This window comes from Callorhinus ursinus, unplaced genomic scaffold (genome assembly GCF_003265705.2).
Source record: "Callorhinus ursinus isolate GAN/ISIS: 27379988/994484 unplaced genomic scaffold, GSC_fseal_2.0 scaffold4, whole genome shotgun sequence".
NCBI lineage: Eukaryota > Metazoa > Chordata > Mammalia > Carnivora > Otariidae > Callorhinus > Callorhinus ursinus.
This window is the reverse complement of record NW_027397066.1, coordinates 19343716-19365303: the sequence shown is the minus strand read 5'-3', so window position 1 is coordinate 19365303 and position 21588 is coordinate 19343716. Positions and strand designations below refer to the sequence as shown.

General features: G+C 43.5%; 1 protein-coding gene across 3 annotated transcripts in view; it reads left to right on the top strand.

The window, feature by feature from the left end:
- Positions 1-21588, top strand: part of PPARGC1A (PPARG coactivator 1 alpha) — a 634502-nt gene that overhangs the window by 174321 nt on the left and 438593 nt on the right. Inside the window, exon 2 of one of the 3 annotated variants that reach the window (XM_073891488.1) lies at positions 5290-5354. The exons of the other annotated variants lie outside the window; for them this stretch is intronic. Coding sequence (XP_073747589.1) covers positions 5337-5354 — 18 coding nt within the window. The 5' untranslated portion in view covers positions 5290-5336. The remainder of the gene's footprint in view (positions 1-5289; positions 5355-21588) is intronic. 3 annotated transcript variants of the gene reach the window in all.

Below are 21588 nucleotides of genomic sequence, written 5' to 3'. Positions count from 1 at the left end.
CTGTGTTAGTTCATTTTATTTGTTGTTTCTAAAACTTATTTGATTGAGGCCTTTTTTTTTTTTTTAAAGTAACATTAATATCTGCTTATATTCCCTAGAACCCTTTGGCCACACACACACACAAAACAAAACAAAACAAAACAAAACAAAGCAAAACCCAACAACCCAGAGAAAACAGATAAGCAAAAGCAGTTATTGTATACTTACTCTGGGCACACAGTGTTTGGAGCTGTTGAGTTTCTGGTGTCCTTTTTCCTTCTGGATGAGCTGAGTGAAGCAATTACTCAGCTGTCAGATTAGTGCCAGGCACTGTGCTGGGCACTTCCCTTGCCTTACCACCTTTGAACCCCACAGCAGCCTGTGATCCATATTTTGTAGAGGTAAAGAGGCGATGCAACTTGCCTCCAGCCCTTCAGCAAGGTGAGTGCTGGAGCTGAGCCAGGCCCGTGGTTGCCCACCCCATGCTGGGGCTCTCAGTGCTTCGAACATGCATGCCCTTCAGCAAATCAGACACGGACCCCACTGCACCCTGCCCACTTTGGGGGCCACTAATAGCATTCGTTGGGGGCCCTTTAAAAGAAACTGCTGTTGGCAGTGTGGCATCACATGCAGACCCCTTTTGGTGAAGACTGTGTACCCTTCACATGCAAATTAACTGGAAATCGAGTGTGTGGTGTGTATATATATGTGTCCACATCGATCTCTCTCTTTCCATCGATATGCCAGCTTCCCCAGAATCCATCCCAGGGCCTGCAATGTAGCAGGTGCTTGGTGACAAATGTTTATTGACATGACATGGGGAAATAAACACTACGTGAAGTGTGGGTTCATGTCCTTACACTCCCTGGCCTCCTGTGCTTTATTTTTCTCCATAGCATTTATTACGCCTGGACATCTCTATTTACTTGTTTATTTACTCCCAGGGTGTCTCCCCACCTTTGGGTGTGAACTCCTGGCAGGGCAGGGCCGGGGGGGTGGCGGGGAGTTCTTCAGGTCATTTATTCACTACCGTGAACCTAGAGTAGGTGCTCAGTGAATATTTGGTGAAAGAATAAATGGTCAAATACAAGTTTTTACCATTGCTTCTACTTTCCCCAAGCTCCTCAGATTGCTTTCTTTATTCATCTGCTTCTCTCTCAGGAATAGTTAAAATCTACTTAGGGCTGTAAATAAAGGAAGTCTGCATTCTTAGCGATTCCAGCTCAGCAAATATTGAAAGCCTCTGGGTTAACGGGCACAGGGCTGTTTCCAAGGCAGAAAGGGCTCCAAAGTCTAGCGTCCAGGCAGGCATGGAGTCACAGGGACAGTATGAAAAGTCGCCACTCTGAGCCCGTCGCTGTCACAGCACAAATGTCTTTGGTAACCCAGGAACACAGGATCCTCCAGGAATGCGGAGTGCCACTGAAGGGCATTCTGCCAAAATGTTTTCCTGTGGCCCAAAGGGTAGAGATTGCAGCATGCCCAGCCCTGACTGGATTACCACAGCCAGAAGCACTTTAATGTCCACCGCTGCCCCTCGGGGTGGGGAGGGAGCCCGGGGTCGGTGGAGGCGATGACTGAGAGCTAGATGTGTGTGCTGTGGAGGCTCTTGGAGGCTCGTGTCCCCCAACTTCGGGGCTGGCACTGGGAATATAAAACTACTTGCCACAGAGATAAAGTAAGGGATTCTGAAGTATGAGTCTGTTGATAACTTCCCTTTAATTTGGATTCTGTTGTAGAAAATCTTTGTCAAAACAGGCTTTTAGCACAAATGGGTATGTGTTGAGGGTGGGGAGGTGAAGAAAAAAAAAAGCTGGATTGTTAAGAAAAAAGGGACCCTTTAATAGCCAAAAGCAGCAAAGTAGAAGGAGGAAGGAACAGAACAGAGCATGAATAGAATAGAATAGCCAGAAAGATAGTTTCCTCAAAATGAATGGTGTTATCCCATTAAATACACGTAACTAATGTTAAAGTACTTGAAAAAAGCCTTGCCTTGGAACAAATTTATTTTCTTAGGCCCCACAGAACAAAGCAAATCATAATAGGCTGTGATTAATTATATCCTAAGTTATAAGAAATGGGAATACACCAGGTTTTCTGCCCGCGTGGGGTCCAGTGTGTCTGCATGTAAGGGAAGGTGCCCTGCGATTAGACGTGTAGGTCTCCATCCTGAGAGAGACCACATGACCCAGGAGAAGGGCTGGGAGGGGACCTTGGGGGGGGGATTCAGAGGAATGTGTGGATCTGGGGAGGTCAAGGCTCTGCAGGTGGAGTCATCTGCCTTCGAGGCAGTCATCTGCGTTTCAGGGAGAAGGAGAGCCCGGGCCATCATGCAGGAATGTGGTCCGTGGGGAGGTAAAGGTAGATGTGCTTAGCATCTGCAGTTTAGATGCATTTAGTTGACCAAAGATGAAGGCAGGAGAATGGAAATCAGCAAGAGGAACAGTAGAAACATTCTCTATTATGCAGAGACTTTGTAGGGCGGGGGAAGGGGGGCGGGCGGAGAAGAGGGGGAGGATGCTGATTTCTGGCGTGATATTTATGAAAACAGGTCAGGGACACTGACAAGGAGGCAAGCATAGAGCTTGCCCGGAAAGGAATATCCATGTCTTTCTATGTACAAGGGCTGTATGAACCCACATGCACACAAGGAAGTGGCAAAAGTTATTGGGGAATCGTCAAGGAGGAAATTCATAGCTATTATTTTTGTGGCCTCTGGCTACAAGAGCTAACAGGTGAAGATAGTCTAGAGACCCAGAGTGGGAAAAAAATGACATTTTAATATTTTTGTCAGGTAGGCAATTTTAAAATAAACTTGAATTCAATATATACCATTAATGCTAGGGGTTGTATTATAGCGATGCAAAAATGCCTTCTTTTCGATATCAGTTAAAAAAAAGTATGTTGTAGGGTGCTAGGAACCATATATAGAAGAGGCGTATGTGACTGTGCCAGCAGGTTTTCAAAGCTCCTGAACACATACCATGAGCCTGCCCTCCAGAATTAACACCGTAACCTATGTCGGGGACTCACTATTATCCTAATATCTGCTTTTGGATTCTGTCCAGTCCCATTAGCAGTTCCCATGTTGATTGCTCTGTTACTCGTGAATGTTAATTGCTTCTAAATCTCTTTGGATGTTCAGATGCTTGGGGGAAAAAAAATTCTGACTGGCGAAGGTGCGAGTTTTATTAATGTGCAAGTAAACAAGAAATCTGTTTAGAGACCCCAGTGAAGTGTCTGTGACTCAAGATGTCATAAACAGCTGATGTGGCATCTTTCTTTGCATGTCTGTCGTATGTTGGTGGTGTGATAGTGAGGGGGAGGGGGTGGAGACAGGTTTTCAGTGATATCTGTGGAGTTTGTCCTAAATCAGCATGCTCGTAGATATAGTTAGATAATAAAATCCTTCCCTCTGGGATTCCTGCTTACTTAGTATGAAATGACCGTGCTACCTTTGAGATAAGCTTACACGTAGAAAGTGCTATTAAATCAGAAGATGTAAAAACATGAATCTAATTTGGCCCATCACCCACGTGTTGATCTCCATAGTTTCTGAACCAGAGGGAACCTTGGAAATGAGCTTCTGAAGCTTCCTTATTTTACCCCTGAGAAAGAAATGCCCAGGGGGATGACGACATCAGGCTCACGGAGCAGCTCACAGGCGCACTGGCCAGAGAATAAGGTTACCTGACCCTTGGCCCAGCTCTCGAGCAATCAAGGAAGGGAAAATGATAAAAACTGGTGTTTATTATATTTTTCAGAAATATTTCACTAAGTGTGGGTTTTTTTTTTTTCCCTTTGGGTGAAAACAATTTATTATGATTCAGTATTGAAATTCATTTATTAATAATTATTTCAGTATCCCAGTGAAGGAAGATATAAGAGAAGGGCACAGCACACAGTTCAGCCTTATGAGTCATTCATTCAACCAGTATTTATGGAGTGCCTTGACCCTGGGATTTAGTAGTGAACCCAAAAGCCCTTGCTGTTAAGGAGTGTATATCCTGGTTGGGGGGTGAGGCGGGAAAATAAAGAGATGTTCAGAAAAATAAAGAGATGAACCGTTTGCTGTTAGGTGGTGGTGAGCCTCATCAAGAGAGAGAAAGTGGTAAGGGGACAGAGTGGGGTGAGTTGCAGCTATGTTGGATGGGTGTTTGGGGGAGACTCATTGAGGCAGTATATGGGCAGAGATCATGCAGGTGTCTGGAGCAAGATTGTCCCAGGCAAAGAGAATAATTGCAAGGGCAGAGGTCCTGAGGTGTGAATGTGTTTGGGTATTTGAGGTCAGTGTGGCTGCAGAGGTGAAGATCGTGAGACACCATGACCCTCAAATCGTGGGCTCTGGGAAGATTCTGGGTCAGACATTTGAAGAAGATATATCTTTTAGCATTTCTGTAGTCCCAAATAGTATGGCTCATAAACAGAACCCAGACTCATCTTTTTTGAGAATATTCCCCGAAGGAGCCATTCCTTCTGGAATTGGTGTCTATGACTCACCAAGAGTGTCCAGAAACTGTCAGATCTTTCTGGAGAGTTTTAGAACAGAGTGATTGTCACTGTACTAAAATCAGTACACCATAAAATTGTAAGTTTCTTGATGGTAGGACCTGTGTGATACACATTTTTGTGTCCTCCAAGAAACCACATGCAGTGCTAAACTTATACATGGTAAGAACGCACTAAATATTGATTATTTGTTCAGTGCGTGAATAAATGGCCAAAGAGTGGTAGAAAGGATGGGGTGTCCTAGAAAGGGTTGTTAAAAATACACCCTTCTAAAAATGCTGTTGGCGAGATTACTTCTGAAGCATTCTGACTTCCTTGGAATCGTTTTTAAAGACAAGTCCATATGCTGACATGTGAACATAAGTATGTAACAAACTGAACAGTAGTAACATTATTTTCAGGCCAAATTTTAGTTGGATGGTTGTATTTTGTCAATCTAATTTTTTTTTTTTCCGTGTTTTAAACTGGATATGGGAAGTTTTTCGAACCTTTCCTCTGGTATCAAAGGAATATTGGTGTCTGGGCTCATAAGACCAAGGGTTACATTCAGCACTGTATTTTGTGGGCAAAAATGTATTTAATACATTGAGATTATGGTGGAAATTACATGGGAAAAAACAGTCCCCAAAGGGGAAGATGGGTGGTCAATTTGCATTGGGATGGTGAAGGAGAAAATTGTAATTCTTGTCCTCCATTACTGAATTCTCTCATTATAATGGACCAATAATTTATTCGCCTATTACATTTCAATATCCCCATCTGCAAAGTGGGGGTAACACAAACTTACCCTCTGCCTTTCAGGTTTTTTGCGAAAATCAGTGAACTAATATTGGTAAAATTGGAGCCCCATGGATGAAGGGTACTTTGTAAGTATAACACATTATTGTCATGTTATGTTCTATTACTCCAAAATGCAAATACCAGATGTCTGCTCTTGCCATATTAGGAAATCAGTAACACCAAGTTTCACACCCAAAGATTGATAATCTGACTTCCTTTGAGGAATTTAATATTTCTGAACTAGTCTCTAATGTTTTGTTGATATGTTGGATGTAGAAAAGCCTGACTCACTTCCCCAAAATATTTTGGCAATGTTTTCCAGACAGTTTGGAAGAATACATGTCTGCAAATTGTGTAAACATGTTGATATAAACTCTGGATATGAGCGCAAGGTATCTTTATTTCTCTTTCACCACCTTTCTCCTTTTCTTCTCCTTTTTCTTTCTTTTCTGTTTTTTTTATTTATTTGCATTTAACTCTGTGTTTTGAGCAGTCAGTGTGTGTATCAAAGAAATGATTGGTTTCGGGGAGAGACTGAATGTTTCACTGAGGTGAGCAATGTTTTGTTAACGATAAAACTAAGTTAGACATCCCTTAGATAAGTTGCGAAGTGTTGTGTTTCCAGACTTGGGATAAAGGAAGGAGGCCAACTAGCAAGGTGAGTGAAGTGTGGAGCACCTCTTCTGGATCATGTGACAGCCCAGGTGACTTGGGAGTGGCCTCCTGTCCATGGAATGGTCAAGGCTTGCAAGCCACAAAGCCAAAGGGCAGGCAGAAATGGTACAATACTAAAGCAACTGCCTCATCTGATTTTCCCCACTGAATGGTACATCTTTTTATTTTGCTAAGTCAGCCAAATGCCCTGCCGTTGTGTGAGAGTAGACTGGCCAGTGACATGCCCAGTGCTTAATCCATGGTATTTTTCTGTTTGTTTGTTTGTTTGTTTGTTTTTAAGAATAGCTGTCATGCCTTAAATACTCATATAGAGAGTTTAAAAATGGTTGTGACTGCTTACTGAAGCCTGTTTTACTGAGATTCATGGGGTTGTGGGATCTTATGTCTGGAAGGGTTCTTACACGTCTCATCTGGTGCCTTTTCTTGGCCAGCTCTAAAGATTCCACTGATGGGTGCCCCCAGAACCTCTAGGGGCAGATTTACTACCTCAAGAGGCAATTCTTTTCAGTTACAGGATTCTTTCTTGAGTTGAACCCAGAACTACCCTCATGTATCTTCCACCCTTGGGTCCTAATTTTATTATCTGCATCTACAAGGAATAAGACTTTCTCCTCCAGAGTGACATCCTTTCAAGTATTTGGTGGCACTATCAGGGTCCCCCCAAAATTGACCTCTTTGTTAGCTTCCATTCCTTCAACAACTGGACCTCGCATACCATGACTTCCCAACTCTCTACCCCTCTGGAAAGGTTCTCATTTTTCTGTATCTTTCTTAATAAGCAGTACTGAGAATCTACCTTCTCCAGGCCCCATTCTGTATCCCAGAGTCAAGAGATCTAATCAAAGGTACAGAAGAGAATGACCTCGAAGAAATTGCCTGGAATCACGTGTGCCCATGGTTTGGTTTGAGTAATGAGACGGCAAAGCCCACATCCCCCTGTGAGGTGCAGATGATTGACAGGGAGAAAGTTGTTTTGGTTAATAATACAATCTACTTGCCTCCTGGAGACACAGCAGTCGCCTACTAATTCGTTAGAAGTGAATTAAGGTTGTTTACCGATGTTTTAAAGTAACTGTCAGAGTGAAAAAAAAAAGTTCGTACTAGATGAGCCCACGCACCTACTTCAGAGTTGCTGTTTATTTTAAGCTGAGTGCATAAATAATATATTGAGATACAAAGGGTGATTTCAAGCATTAGAACAGGAAGCCTTCTGTTTACTAACTGTCATTGGGCTGAAGAGAATTTAAACAGCTCTGAACCTTTTTGTCTATGAATACAAGGCATGAAATTAACTTACATTTCGTCGTTAGCAGAAATCATGATTAAGGCAGTCTTGTTGATGTGTCTTCTGCTGATCTGGGTCTTTTTTTGCTACGCAAGACAAGCCTTGGCACCAAGATGCTTCCCAGGCCTTGTTTGAAATCAGACCCCATCCCCCCGCCCCAAAATAAGCAGGGACCCCTCTGGGTCATAGTTTGTTCCGGATATAAAGGCAAAGAAGAATACTAGACTGGGCTCCAGGGGTTCTAGTCTGACCTCCAGTAACCCTCTCTGAATCTCACTTCCTTTACCCAGAGAAGGGGGTTAAGAGCATCTGCTTCCATTACTTCACAGGAAGATGGAGACCCCAGTGAAGTCATTGTTGTGAAATGGCTTTGAAAGGTATCAGGTGGGACAAGATGATAACAATTAATGCTATTAATGAATTACATGCATTAACTCCTTTCATTCCCCCCATAAACCTATGGGATAGGTCCTATTATCCTCCTAATTTTACCACTACGAAAACTGACACACAAAGGGATTTGCTCCATCACCTCATAGCTAAAAAGTAGTAAATTGGGATTCAAACCCCAGGCTAGAATCGATGGGTTGAGAGTTTGTGTTCTTAACTCTTACTTATTTGGGAGAATAGCTTTTCCTACCTATGACTGTGCCTCTTGGTCATGCTCCAGTAAATGAAACATCATTCCTCATAGCCTGGACCAAATTTAGCTTGAGAAAATGCAGGTATGGCTTCTCCGTGAGTGATTATCAGCAAGGAGGATTCCCAATGGGTAGGGATGTAGCCGACTGTATGGATTAATTACGTTTTATTTGTAAAGAGCCTGGTGATTCGGGGATGAAAAGCCCTAAGTGAAAAGACTTATTACCTGTAATGCTTTCAGAAATGAGAAATTTGATTCACTTTTTGTCCCTGTAAACTTGGAAGTGTGATAGCCTATTTTGGAGTAGAGGGAGAGTGTTTGAAGATGAATAGAAAATGTATGGAATGTTTAATTTTGCATGATTACGTTTCATATTTTCTGGGGTAACTGTGGCAAATAGAAGTGCATGATAATATCACAGCATACCTATTTTAGATGTTTTGATGAAATACTCTGGCTTTTGCAGCCTGATACATGAATCCTTTGCGACAAGTCCCTATTAAGCAAATGAACAAGGATGTATTTGTGTTCACATCACTGAAAATATGTAATTTGTACAAGTGCTTTTTTATTTATATTTACATTATATTTATTTGAATTTCAAAAGAGGAAAGAGCCTAAAGTGATTAATGAAAACAAAAGGGATGTGAATTTGCAGACATTTTCCCTTGAAATATGCTCAGTCTGTAGTGGGGTCATGCTTCAAAGTTGGAGTGGCAAAAGTGGGGTTTGATTTGCGTTGGGTTTCGGAATGAAGCCGTTCAGAAGTAGGACCATTTCCAAAATCCCAGAAAAATGGACGGACTCATGAGAAGTCATCAGCTGCGGGAAAGAATAAATTCTGTACTTCCCCACTGCAAAAATCTCAGCAATTGCTGCTGAGCCCTAGAGCTTGTTAATACATAAGATAATTGCATAATTAAATACACTATGGAATTTCAATAGTTGGAAACTTTGTTTTCTCATCACAATATGCAACTTGCTGATGTTGCAAATCATCGCAGCGTTTTAGGGAGGCTGAGGTCATTCTTTCACATCACGTCCCCTGCAGCCTTCTGCCGCTTCTCTGGCGGTTCTGAGACACTTTGCTTTCGGGTTATTTTTAGTTGGTTATATTTAGACAAGGTGAAATTAAACAGGAAGTCCCCCAAAGTCTGACTTGCCTGCCCAGGTGGTGGGAGTTGAGGCTCATTTCGCGGAGAGTGTCCCTGGTGCCCTCTAGATCTTTCTAAGTAATAACGGGTGAAGAGTAAGGTGAGGCTGAGTGCCACTAGCAGAGTGGGTTCCTAGCTGAGTAGTCACGGAGCACGTAGCTGGGACTCAGTACATGTTTGGAGGGTAAAGGAGTGAAGGAATGCATGGATGAAATTGACTTGAAGCTTTTCTTCCTAGGACTGCTACAGTCAGTTTGAGAAAGCAGGTGAAAATATTAGGGCCAACACAAGGTAAAACAAGGAAGACACCTAGGGTGTGAAACTTAAGGAGGCACTTGCTGTCAGAGTTGTGCCAGTGCTGAGGAGGACTCACTCTCAGGGTTCCTACAGGTACTTCCTTAAATTTTGCACCTCAGATGACTTACTTTCTTCACCCTAGTCCAGGCCTGTTGACTCTATTAGTCTTACATGTATGACTGTGCTTTATTTGTACATGCTTTTGAACATTTCCCCCAAATTTTATTTTGAAAAATTTCAGAGCTACAAAAAGAGTTGAAAGGTTACTATAAGGAACACTCTGCATACTTTTGTACTTATATGAATTAATTATCAATATTCAGTCACATTGTTTATCTCTCTCCATAGACATGACTTGGAACCTTGTCCTAATTTAGCAGAGAAATGCATACAACTTCCTCCCTCCCACCTCCGGTGCACATGTGTTAGATTTACTTCCTAAATTCTGCACCTCAAAATTATAAATTTTGGAAGAAAAAGCCGAAAAGAGCAGCAAGAACACTTGGCTTAATCTTTTTTCAAGTTTAAAAACTAGTGCTTGAAATTAATTTTTAGGCTATTAATAGACTAACATATTTAGAACATGGCCAATATAAGATACCTAAAATTTTAATGGTTAGGAAGTTTTTCTGGATGCTCTGACATTCTCTTTCACAGAAGAGAGATTTTTTTTGAAAAGACAAATTCCCTTGACCATTATTTTTCTGAGAGCCTTTCAAAAGTAGATGGTAGTCCAATTACTAATAAAATGAGACCATCCTTTTCCACCTTAAGAGTATTCACTGTAAGGGGTGACTTTGCAAATATAATATAGAGGTTATTTGTAAATCTGGTGATATCCTCTCAAATAAAAAGGAATATACACTTGACTTTGGACTATACTGACAAATTCTCGTGGGAAAAAAAAATCCCTTTCTGATCATCTTGAATGTTTATAAAAGGTAAGGTATCTGTCTCTGAAACTGTGGCAAGATCTGCCAGATGGTTGCATTATTTCAGTGGTTTTGAAAATGCTCTCCACGAAGCCTAGGAATCTGGGACGGGGCCTCAGTCAGTCATGTTCTGCTGGGATGGCTCTGAGATTGTGTGCTTTTTATTGGCATCTGCCTAAAAACCAGTTTTCAGGAATGTGTTCTAGAGCTAAACACAAGGAGTTTGGAAGCCACAGCATTGGTGGCTAGAAGATAGAACAGGAGAAATTCATGCAGTGTTGTTGGTTGGCAGTAAGGAATGATAGCCGTCAGCTTGCCGGGTGGGAAAGGTCAGGAATGCCATGAAAAGCAGACACAAGAACTAAAACACAGTTCAGTGTCTAGAAGTTTGAAGCAGGGTCAAATGCCCAGCCATTGCCTAAGGCAGTCATTCTGAAACTTGAGTAAGTCCTGGTCCTTAAGCGTGAGATTCTGATTCAGTAGCTCCCGAGAGGGACACCCCATAACGTGCAGAGAAAAATTGCCCTAAAGTCACACTTATATCAAAGAACATGATAATATTTGGTGTTGATAAAGATGACTGGAATTGTAGGGAAAATGTTCTTAATCTCAGCTCAGGATAACGTAACCCCTTTTCAAGTTTAGGGACATTTTAGAATGATTTTCTCCCCAGTGCTTAAAACAGAAAAGATTACCCTGAATAATAGAGGGGGAAAGACAAACAGGTAAGTAATTACATTACAAAGTGGTGCCTAAGTCCAGTGGGGGAGGTCCCACAAGGGGAGGGGGAAGAAAGCTCAGGTCTGGCTGGGTGCTGAGATGGGGCCGGGAAGAGGGGCTCTGGGGGTGGGGCCTCATGGCTTAGCGGGATATGCGTAGGCTGGGAGGAGTGTGGACCTGGGTTTGAATCCCAACTTGCCTACCTACTGGTTGTAGGCTCTTAGGAAAATCGCCTCATCTCTTTAAGCCTGGGTCTTCCTCATAGAGGAAGAATGAAGATGAAATTAGACAATTGTGCTCAAAGTACTGAGCACAGGGCCTACAGAATAATAGATGCTCAATAAGTGGTTGTAATGACTATTATAGCCATTTAAGATGGACCTTATGACAGGTCGGCTTTCAAGAGGGCAGGAATGAGAGAGTGTGTATCTATTGGTTTTGGTTCTGGTTTTTGGATGGAGGGAGGAGGGGGAACAATAGCGCGTTCCAAAGAAGAGGAAGTGTGTAAGCCCACCTTGAGGTAACAGATGGTGTACGCTTTCATGCCTTCAGCGTTCTCAAAAGTGTCGTTCGTGTAGAAGGTTCTAGATGATACACATATTTTACAAATATTAACTAACTTAATCCTTATAGCAACTCTATGAAGAAGGTGTTTTTATTTAACAGACCACGAACCCGAGGCACAGAGAGGTTAATGGACTTGTCCAAGGTCACATAGCTGGTAGTGGCAGAACCTGGACTTAAACAGTCAGCACCTGTACTTCTAACCACTATGCTATTGTAATAATAACTATTTAGTTAATGTGTATTAGGAAAATACAACTAACACAGTAAAAACCATGCTTTTACAGATATTATTGCCTAGAACAATAGTAGAAGTTTTAAAAAGTACCTTGCTTTAAATGAGTCACATAAAAGGAATAATAGCAGGGGCAGGATCTCATATGATAACAATCCTGTAGGTGGTCCCCGGGTGATTTTGGCCTGGGGAGTTCTGGGGCAAGGAGAGATTGGAGCCACCACGGGGGACCCTAGCCTCCCAATCATTGCTATGGAACACACAGGAAAACCTTCAAGCTCTAGGGAAGAAGCAGGTAGGCTTCCCTTCAGGTGGGGAGCCAGGGGAGGGGAAGTGTAGCTTGCCAAGTTCATTCCCATTTCCTGCAGTTCCTTTGGGGAGGAGAGGGGAAAACTCCCCCTTGCCCCAGAGGGTCTGTGGTGGGGCCAGGCTGGGCTCTCGGCTCTTTTGGAAGTTTTCGGTTTCTCCCCCGCCTTCCCCCTGTCTCCTGTCCTTCCTCTACCTTCTTTTCTTCTTTACTCCACCACCCCTTCCTCTTCTCCTTCTTTCTGTTGTGCATGAGGACAGATTTCAAAGAGGCCGTGCCCCATGGACGCAAATGCCTGATGCAATTCAATAGGAGACAGAGTTTAATACTCTACCTAGCGTTTTAATCTATCTTCAGCTTTCCAGGATGGCAGTTGCATCTGCCCCTGTATCTCTCCTTTGGATGTGGTCAGAAAAATCTAAAAGCCTAGATAATCCTAAACCAATCCATGCTTAGGCTTTTATGTATGCAGCAGATTTACCTTCCTAACAACCTGTTTGAGGCTAATATTAAAGTGAGTTTGCATTCCTTGGGCAGGCGAGCCCAGGCGTTGGTCTCTAAATTGCGGGAGACCAGAATCTAACCAGCCATCTCTGGGCAAGAAATTTTGGATAATTCCACAGTCCTTCAAACCTGGTGTGGATGCCTGCCCCCCGGGCTCCAGACCTGGGTCTCCTGTCTAGAAATGACTGGTTTCCTAATCCATTCCTGTGCATTTGCTCTGTCTTATAATAAGAACAAGCATCGTCTCCATTCCTCTTGCCTCTCGATTCCCACCATTTAGTGCTTGGCAGATGGTATGCATTCATAAATACACGTTGCCCATTGGTTAATGAGTGATGTCGAGAATTCAGCATTTCTTGTTTGAGATTATGTTTCTGCAAATAGTTACTGCGCCCTGATTGTGTTAGGTGTTGTGCTAGGGGCATTTGATTCTTACAATAGCCAACTTTACCTGACAGTGGGGAAATAGAGGCTCGGGAAGGTGAGACGGTCGAGCTAAGACTGCACACTCTCGGCTCTGCATGTTTCAGTCCAGATACTCCAATGTCCGAGCTCGGGTTTCTGTTTTCTTTATGCTTCTCTCCCCGGCCCTGCAAACTTTGGGTGGGTTTCCCTCCTGTTAAACTAGAATTTCCTCTTAGCCAGTTCCCTAGGATCTCAGCCGCAAGTAGAAGGGAAGCTTTCTCCCTCTCTGACTGTAAATAAAGACTCTGTCTTCATGCCATGAGACCCTGGGTGTCATCAAATGCCACCGCCCACAGTGAGTCCAGGAACAGAAGCTGCGGTCAGAGTTTCCAGCAGGGGCTGCCCGTGAAAGCGCCGTGGGATTAGGCCCGTAGACGTGCCCCAAACGCTGTTTCACAGCTGAAAATAGTTGTCACAGTGACTAGAAAATTGAATTGGTTAAACCTTCTGGCTTTAGATTGTTTTTGGAGAGTGAGTAACTCTATGATTTTTACTTGTCACAGGCTAAAAGGAAAAAAAAAAAAGTAAGAGTGAAACTTCATAGCTATTTTTCTTCCCTGTATGTTCATAGTGGTTATTTATATCTGGGAAGTTTCCATTGGGATTTAGTTCAGGATATAGACTTGGCAGGGTGGCTTCAGCGCTCTGTGGTGACATTTGACAGACTGCAGGCAAAGCAGGATGGATTTCTAATATCTGGATGGATGGATTTGGGGGTGAAGTGTTGGGATTGTACTGTACTATGAGATGGATTTATTGATCTGAATCTAAAAGTGGCCCGTTGCCTGTCAATATCAGATCTGTATCAATATGTTTGGTAAATTAGGACTCCTGACCCTTTGCTTTGTTTGCTTTATCAACTCCTCTTGGCAATAACAATAAAAGACTCCAGGAGGTGTATGGCGAATGGCTTTTTGCACTCCTCATATGTGCTACTGATTTTAGGGCCCAGTTTTGCAATCCTGCATATGTTACAACCACCCAGAAGGGCGCTGCCGTGACTGACTTCCTCCCCCGAATGAGACATTCCCCCCTAAAATGTTGCATTTCGGTATCAGCCTCACGCATTAACCTTGAAACACTGTGCCTCTGCTGTAGGTAGCGTCTTCATTTTCCAGCTGAAGAAATTAAGAGACTTCGAGGTTAAATAAGCTGCCCAAGGCCACTCGGTAAATTTCGAATACAGCTGGGTTCCAGGCAGAGGTGTCATGGTTCCTGGGTGAGGATGGGACACTCTCCTTCTTTGTGGTTACGAAGTAAAAGGATCTGAATTTGCAAAGAGCTTGCTGATGATTCACTTTCTCTCCACGTATGGAGAGGCTGCCATCTTATTTCTGAGTGTTTGGGCAAGAAATCCATGGTGCTGTGTGGGAAGTGGAGGGTTCAAAATGTGCTTTTTTTTTTGGCCTTTGTAGTCATAGACCAAGGTTGGATCTAACCCTCAGGACATGGTTCTTGGCATGGCACGTGTATCTTTCAGGGGCTGGCTAGATGCCCAACCAGATGTTAGGTGAAATGCGGGGGGAGATATAGAAACGGAAGCCATGGTTCTTCCCCCATAAGTGCTTATGTTTTGGTTGGTGGGAATGGTTGAATTCTAATCTGTGTCCCCAGATCCCTTCATCTGTGGGCTGGCAGAAATCTTTGGTAGGTGCAACAGGCCCCGTGAGTCCATTCACATGACCACATCCATGGACAGAATAATAATGAATGAGTGCAGTGTGCTAAATAAACACTCTGCATACACTTACTCAGCCAATCCTGGCAACTACCTGGAATAAGGTTTAACAAAGGTGTTTGGAGTTGGCAGTCCCTCTGTGTGCCATGGGGGGTTCGGGTATAATTCTGAATGTATAGCTGATCTCTTTGGTGTAAATTATGTTACCGTTTTACTTCTGAGCCTTATCTGGAACTTTGAATTAAAGTCACTTTACTCTGTCATCACAATGATGATAAGGAGGGATAGAAAACCAAAGAGACAATAAGCAAATAAGCAAATAACCTGTAAGCAAAACCTTTAAGAATCAGAATGTTTTGTAGGTTCGTAGAGTTTTATCTAGGAAAACTTCTTTTTTAAAATCTTTTTGGTTGGAAATTTATGCTAAAGTATATCGTGGAAACATGCTTATGTCCCTTTTCATGCCTTAGTGTACACGATATCACTGAGTTTTTCTTTTTGGAGAACTTCAGGGTAGTCATTGTGAGGACCAGAATTTATTTTGTAGGTTGAGAGGATGTAGGGCATTAGCCAACTAATGGTCTTTAGCGTGAAATTTTTGACTTTAGTTTATTTCAAATGCAGTGAGTTAATGATGTCATTTGCATCCCTTGTCCCAGGGAGACTTAATTCATAGTGTGTTTCTGCTTTCTCTCTTCTGCCCTCTCAATCCATATTCCTGGAGACTCAGAAAACCACTTTCACCTGAAGGTATTGCTAGACGTGCGGATTCCCTCAGACATTCAAATCTCGTTGGTTTGGAATGGCAGCTAGGAATCTCCATTTCTAACGAGCACCCTGACAAGGATCTTTATTTCTAACAAGCAGGCATTCTGAGGCCCCCATTTTGAGAAGCAGGTTAGAGGCAGACGATTTGGCTCCTGAGGAGGTCCCAGGTGGAGTGGGAGAGAAGATGAGTATCACAGCAGAGTGTCCCTTTTTTCAGAAGATGGTTTCATGGGTGACTTCGTTGTAGTTTTTAGTCAAGGACTAACTAGTTACACAGTCTTGTAGGAAATTCAGACCATCTGTCTTACCCCAAGTTCAAGTTTTACAAACGTTTACTGAAGACATTCTCTTGAGATCACAGGATCTAGATGAGAAGGAGTAAAACCCAGATCACTGGGAAATATATGTACTATGGGAGCCGTTTGTTTGTTTGTTTGTTTTTGTAGTAAGGAGAATTTATTTCATGCAAAGAATATATTATTTGATTGATATTATCAGATTATAGGAAGTCTGTGAGAAAAGAAACAATAACACCAGCAAATTATCACCTGAGAGTTATTCATCCAACCATTTGTATCCCATATGAGTAAGTGCTCTTGGAAATCTTTCATTATCCTGTCAAATAGAGAAATTATTCACAGAAACCATTTTCATGACTTTCAAAGTAACAGTAATATGACTGAGCATAAGTGTGTGTGTGTGTGAGAGAGAGAGAGAGAGAGAGAGAGAGAGAGAGAGCGCTCCCAGGCCTTGTTGGGTAGATAACAGCAAACAAACCAGGAACTAATATTAAAACAACAATTTAGCAACAATTTAATTAAGCCCAATTTATGTCAAAGTACCTGAATAGGGGTATGATTACATAATTATATGTAAAACTTTGAGGGAAAGAGTAGACCTTTTTTCTTATATTCGACTCCATATTCCGACATTGTCCAGCAGCTGTTTTTTGAGCTACCAAGCTCGGTCGCAACTTGGGCCCAACCTTTTCCGAGGGAAGGGTCTGTGCAGGCTGGCGGGCTGGCAGGCTCTCAAGCTGTGTGCGGTCCTTGTGCCAGCAAATGAGTAAATCAGAGTTATAAGTTGCAAATGTGCCTCAAATTAACCTCTGCATAGTAGGGAGTGGGCTTGACATAATTTAAAGTCCAGCTCAGTGACAGCCTTCTCTCGCAGCAGCTGAATCAAGGAGATGATGGAAAATTAAGGCATGGTGGGCCATGGAGCCTCCACAGGGCATGAACTCAGTGTACTGCTCTCGAAATGTCACATTCCAAGAGGTCCTGGAATTAGCAGGCTCAGTGTCATATCGCGCTGTGGGCTCTGTTCACATGATGCCTTCGCTTATCTGACCGGGACTAAAATAAGATGCTCCGATGCTTTATTTATGAGCTCCGGGCCACCCAGGCCCGTGATGTAAGTAACCTTGGGGTACACAGCATTTGATCACTTCGATTCTCATTAACTACCTGTTTCTAAATGGGGAAAAGCATTTACCCAGCACATTGCGTTATTCATGAAGACACAAAAGCGGCCTGTTGTGCTGTCACCGGGGCTTGATTTCCATGTAATGTGATCCAGCTGTTGAATTCGGCAGTGGAGGTTCCTAATGTTAGTTTTCTCCTTCTCTTTTTTCTTTTTCCTTTTCTTCTTTTTTTTTTTTTCCTGTTCCCTCCTCCTCTTTTCTCTTTCATTCTTAAAAAGAATTGGCCGATTCCAGACATCATTAAGCATATAACTGTGTGTCAGGAAGTTACAGGCTGTTCCCCTTTCTAACACAGAAGGCGGAGACGCATTGTACCTACCACGTTGGTGGTAGAGAACCCATTGTACCTCATAATGGCGACATTTAGTGCAGAGTTTCTCACCTTTGGCACCACGAACATTGCGGACCTGGTCATTTTTTATGTTGTTCTGTCGTCCTGTGATGATGGGATGTTTGGAGCACCCGTGGCCTCTATTCACTAGATGCCAGTAGCAACCACCCCATTTGTGACAACCAAAACCGTCGCCAGGCCTTCCCAAATGCCCCCCGGGGAGCAAAACTGTGCCTGGTTGATCTAGCGTGATGGCTTACTAGGTCTTCATTAATGAAAGAGCTCGGCGACTCTCTCTGAGGAGGTACAGATGTGGTGGTCAGATCTGGATGGGGAGGCAGAAAATCTGGGTTTGAATCCTGGCCCCAACACTAACTGGCACTAATCAGTGTACTTTGGGAAAGATATTTAGCTTATTTAAGCTTTAAATCCTTGTCCTGTTAAGTAAGGATCATAATACTTAACTAATAAGGTAATTGAAAATCAGTGAAACTAATATGTGTAAAGAATACGGCATATGATACATGCTTAAGAATTGATGATCCGACTACGTAAACTGATCAGTGAAATATTATGGTTGTCAATGTAGACGTGCAGTGACATAAAAGGCCATCCTGTGAACCCCTTTTGCCATGTGTTTTGTGCTCTTCCCCTCTCCTTCTATGCCCCGGCTGTTCTTATATTCCAGAAAGTGACTAATTATGGCCAGAGACGTGAAATTGGGAGAATGGAGAGACATGTTGAGGGGGGTGGATGAGAACAGTTTCCTGGTGGGATCATTCTATTACGAAGCCCCATGAAGAGGCCTGGGCAATTCATTTAGCTTCTTGAATGTGAAAATACAGAAAGATTGCAAAAACAAAGAAACCCTCGATGCGCCATTAATCCAAACCCCTGCTCTGCACTCCACAAATGCCAAATCCACCTTGTGGTTTTTGCTTGAGGAGAAAGTGAAATCGCTTTCCTTATTCAGGAATGAGGGTGACAAATGTTAAATCTGTTTTCTTGGGAAACAGCTGAGAAAACAGTCAAAATGATTCCATGTGACTAGCACAGTTTTCTGCCTGGGTCTTCAAAGTCTGAGTCCCTTTTGAGCTGTATCTAAATCGGGAAAGAAGGGCCAGGCTAAGAAGGAAGAAGTAGACAGAAGTAGTTAGAAAGGGAGTTAAGACTGTGACCTTTGACATCTGTCCTCCAGCCATCACACACATATTTTCCAGAGCCTCTCCAGTCTGCTACTTGCCAACAATTACAGAAACTTTGGCAAGAACCTCCTCTTCCCATTTGTCCTGAAACTCTCCTTTCTGGGGAGTGTTACAGTTTGACTCATGTTCTGCAGACCTCTCTTTCTCTTTCTAGCTCTTTCTAGTTGTACCATAGAGCATGAGGTTTGGAAAGGATGGAGAGATCGTTGAGTCCATTGGTTGAATTTTTTCTAGACCATTCCTGACATGTTCCATCTGTGCTCTCCTTGAATGATTCCAGAGATGGGGAGCTCATTGTTATGAGGATGCTCCAATGCTGACCTGCCCACTGTACTTGTTAGAGGCACAGAAATCTGCCTCTCTGGATCTGCAGTCAGTATTCCTTCAACAAGTGCATCCTGAGGATGCCGTGTGTGCCAGGACCCGAATATGGGTAAAATCTAACTTCTGCCCTTAAGGAGCAAGTTGTGGTCATGGTGATGTGTTGCATGGATGCAAATAATTCATTTATTCATTCAGCAAACACTTGTGGGCAGTTATGATGAACCAGGTACTTCGATAGGAGCTGGAGATACGATGGGGCAAGAACACCATCCTTGCTGTCAATGGAGCTTGAGGTCTAATAGAAGAGAAAGACATGAATCAAAAGTTCATGTTAATCAATATATAATAAGATTGCACTAAGTGCAGTGAGGGAAAGGAGCTTGGTTCTATGTATGTAACCATGAAAACCACTCAAATTGGGTGGAAAGAGGAGACTGGGGAATGTTTCTCCATCAAGCAGATGGTTTTCTCTGAGCTGTTGAAGGAGGAGTGTGCATTAACAAGGTCCTGAGGTCGGAAGGGGAGCGGGGGGTTAGCACCCTCATCAGGGGGCTTGCCAGGGCTGCCGCATGGGGCAAACATGGGGGCCCAGGGAGTGATGGAGGCCAGCAGGCCCGGAGTCCAGAAAGCCGAGATGGATGGGGCCAGCAGGGCTTCAGGAGCTATAGATTCTGGCCGTTTCCTTAAGATCAAGGCTATTGAAGGGATTTTAAGAGCTATTTAGGGGGCAAAATGGACAGACTTGGTTGTGGTTAGATGTGGACCAGAATCAGATCCGTGGTTGGAGAGGACACACTGAGATAATGCGATAAAGGCCAGAAGGGCCCCGAAACTGGAGCCATTGAACCAGCTGGTGAGGCCGTATGTGGGCTTCACGCAGATGGTAACATCTGAATCCTCATGAAGTAAGAGTGGGCGTCTTCCAAGCTGGTGTTCCAGGTAGGGAAACTGCAACTACACAGATAGGCGGGAACGTTCCGGAACACAGCATGTTCTCCTTCATAGGCTGGAGCCCATGTGTCAGTGGGGAGCCTCAGGACATGCTGCAGGCTGGGTGTGGCTGGCTGGCCAAGAGGTCTGCAGACTCTGCCGTGGTGCTGGGCGCCCTTCGGACGATGAGGCATCAGGGAAACATGGAGAGGGAGATCGAGATCGAGATCCGCAGCTGGAGTTGTAGGAGGCTCACGGGGCTGCCGTGGGGAGGTGGAGAGCCCAAGCTGGAACTTCCGATGGAAGGGCTGTGCGGTGGGCCGGATGAGGAGCAAGATCACCGGGGCAGCAGGAATGGGCCGGCGCCGTGAAGGAGAGAGAATCAACAGGACTCGCGTGCTGCAGATACCCTGACTATTGCTTCCCTGATAGCTGGGGAAGTGCTGGCGAATGTTAACGTTGATCTGTACACAAATGTGGCTTTGGAAGACAACTTTCCAGTGGAGAAATATTCCAGCATGTACAGAGGTGACAATTAGTATTTCCCATCTTATCTGCTCTTTTGGATTGCTCATGCACCTGTTCATTTTCTTTGTCAAACGCAGAGTATTATTTATAAAATGCTGTTTCTCCCCCCTAAACATCTGGATGTTTGGAGTCACACAGATAAAACATCTGTATTTAGGCCTGAAATTTTGCCTCTTCCTCCAGATGTTTGGTGTCCCATTGACAAAGCCGGTGAGTCTTTGTGAAGAGCCATCTCATAAAACTAGGTGCTAAACAGGGCTGGAGCCTGTAGATGAATTTTGAGGGGTATAAGGATGAATACACCCCACATAAAGGTGCTATAAAATAACCAGACTCACTATGGGTCCAAGGCAATTGAGGATTTTTCTTGACCAAAAGGCATATAAAAGAGTGTATTTAGGTTTCGTAGGAATATATTTTCAGGTGATTATTTGCTTTGAGCAACTGGGAGTGGGGTGGTCAGGGGAGATTAAAATGCTGTGCATATGGAGGGGTTCTCCAGCTGAATTAAAGTCTGTCATTTAAGTTGGCTGGCAGACAAAGAGCCAAAGAACGGGAAGGTTGAGTTCATTCTTTCCTAAATAGCACTTTTTGTTACAAAAGTAATTTCTAGGCTTTTTGATTAACCCCTTGTGATCTTTTGTAAGAGAACGATCCACAAAGGGTTTGGGTCATGATTTCAAGACAGGAATTATCCACAAACTTTAGAAAAGTACAGCTCCACTGGGGCAGGATCCTTGAGCGAGAGAATATGCAAACATGTTAATAAATTGGGAGGAAACGGTCTTGGCCATTCCTGGAACTGGGGGCAGGTTATACATTTTCTGCACCCTCCCATCACCCCTCTGTATCCTAGTTTCTCTTGTGTCCTCAAATGTTCGTATGGATGGACAGGAGATGTGGTGTGACAAGTCATGCCGCCCATGGTCCCAGAGTTCCAGGAGGCCGCTCCTCCACACTAAGACACGCCCCTTTCTCTCTCACCTGCCTCGTGGGTGTCCCTCCTGAGAAGCGTCTCTGCTGAGAAACCACTTACCCTTTCCAGATAGAGGGGACCTGCCTTAGGGCCAAGGGTGTATCTGACTAGCTACATTCCTCTGCTAGAACCGCCTCTGTTTGAACTACTATCAAGGCAAAATTGCTTTATTTTCTAATTTTGATGATATTAGCAAATACATGTAATGGGAAATAAAATTAATCAGTTTGTGCTTGTGAAATTGCCTCCTGTTTACCTCAGCCTTGTAGCGATTTTTCCCCCTCCTACAGGGGTTATTTTAATTAACAGCGTGAAT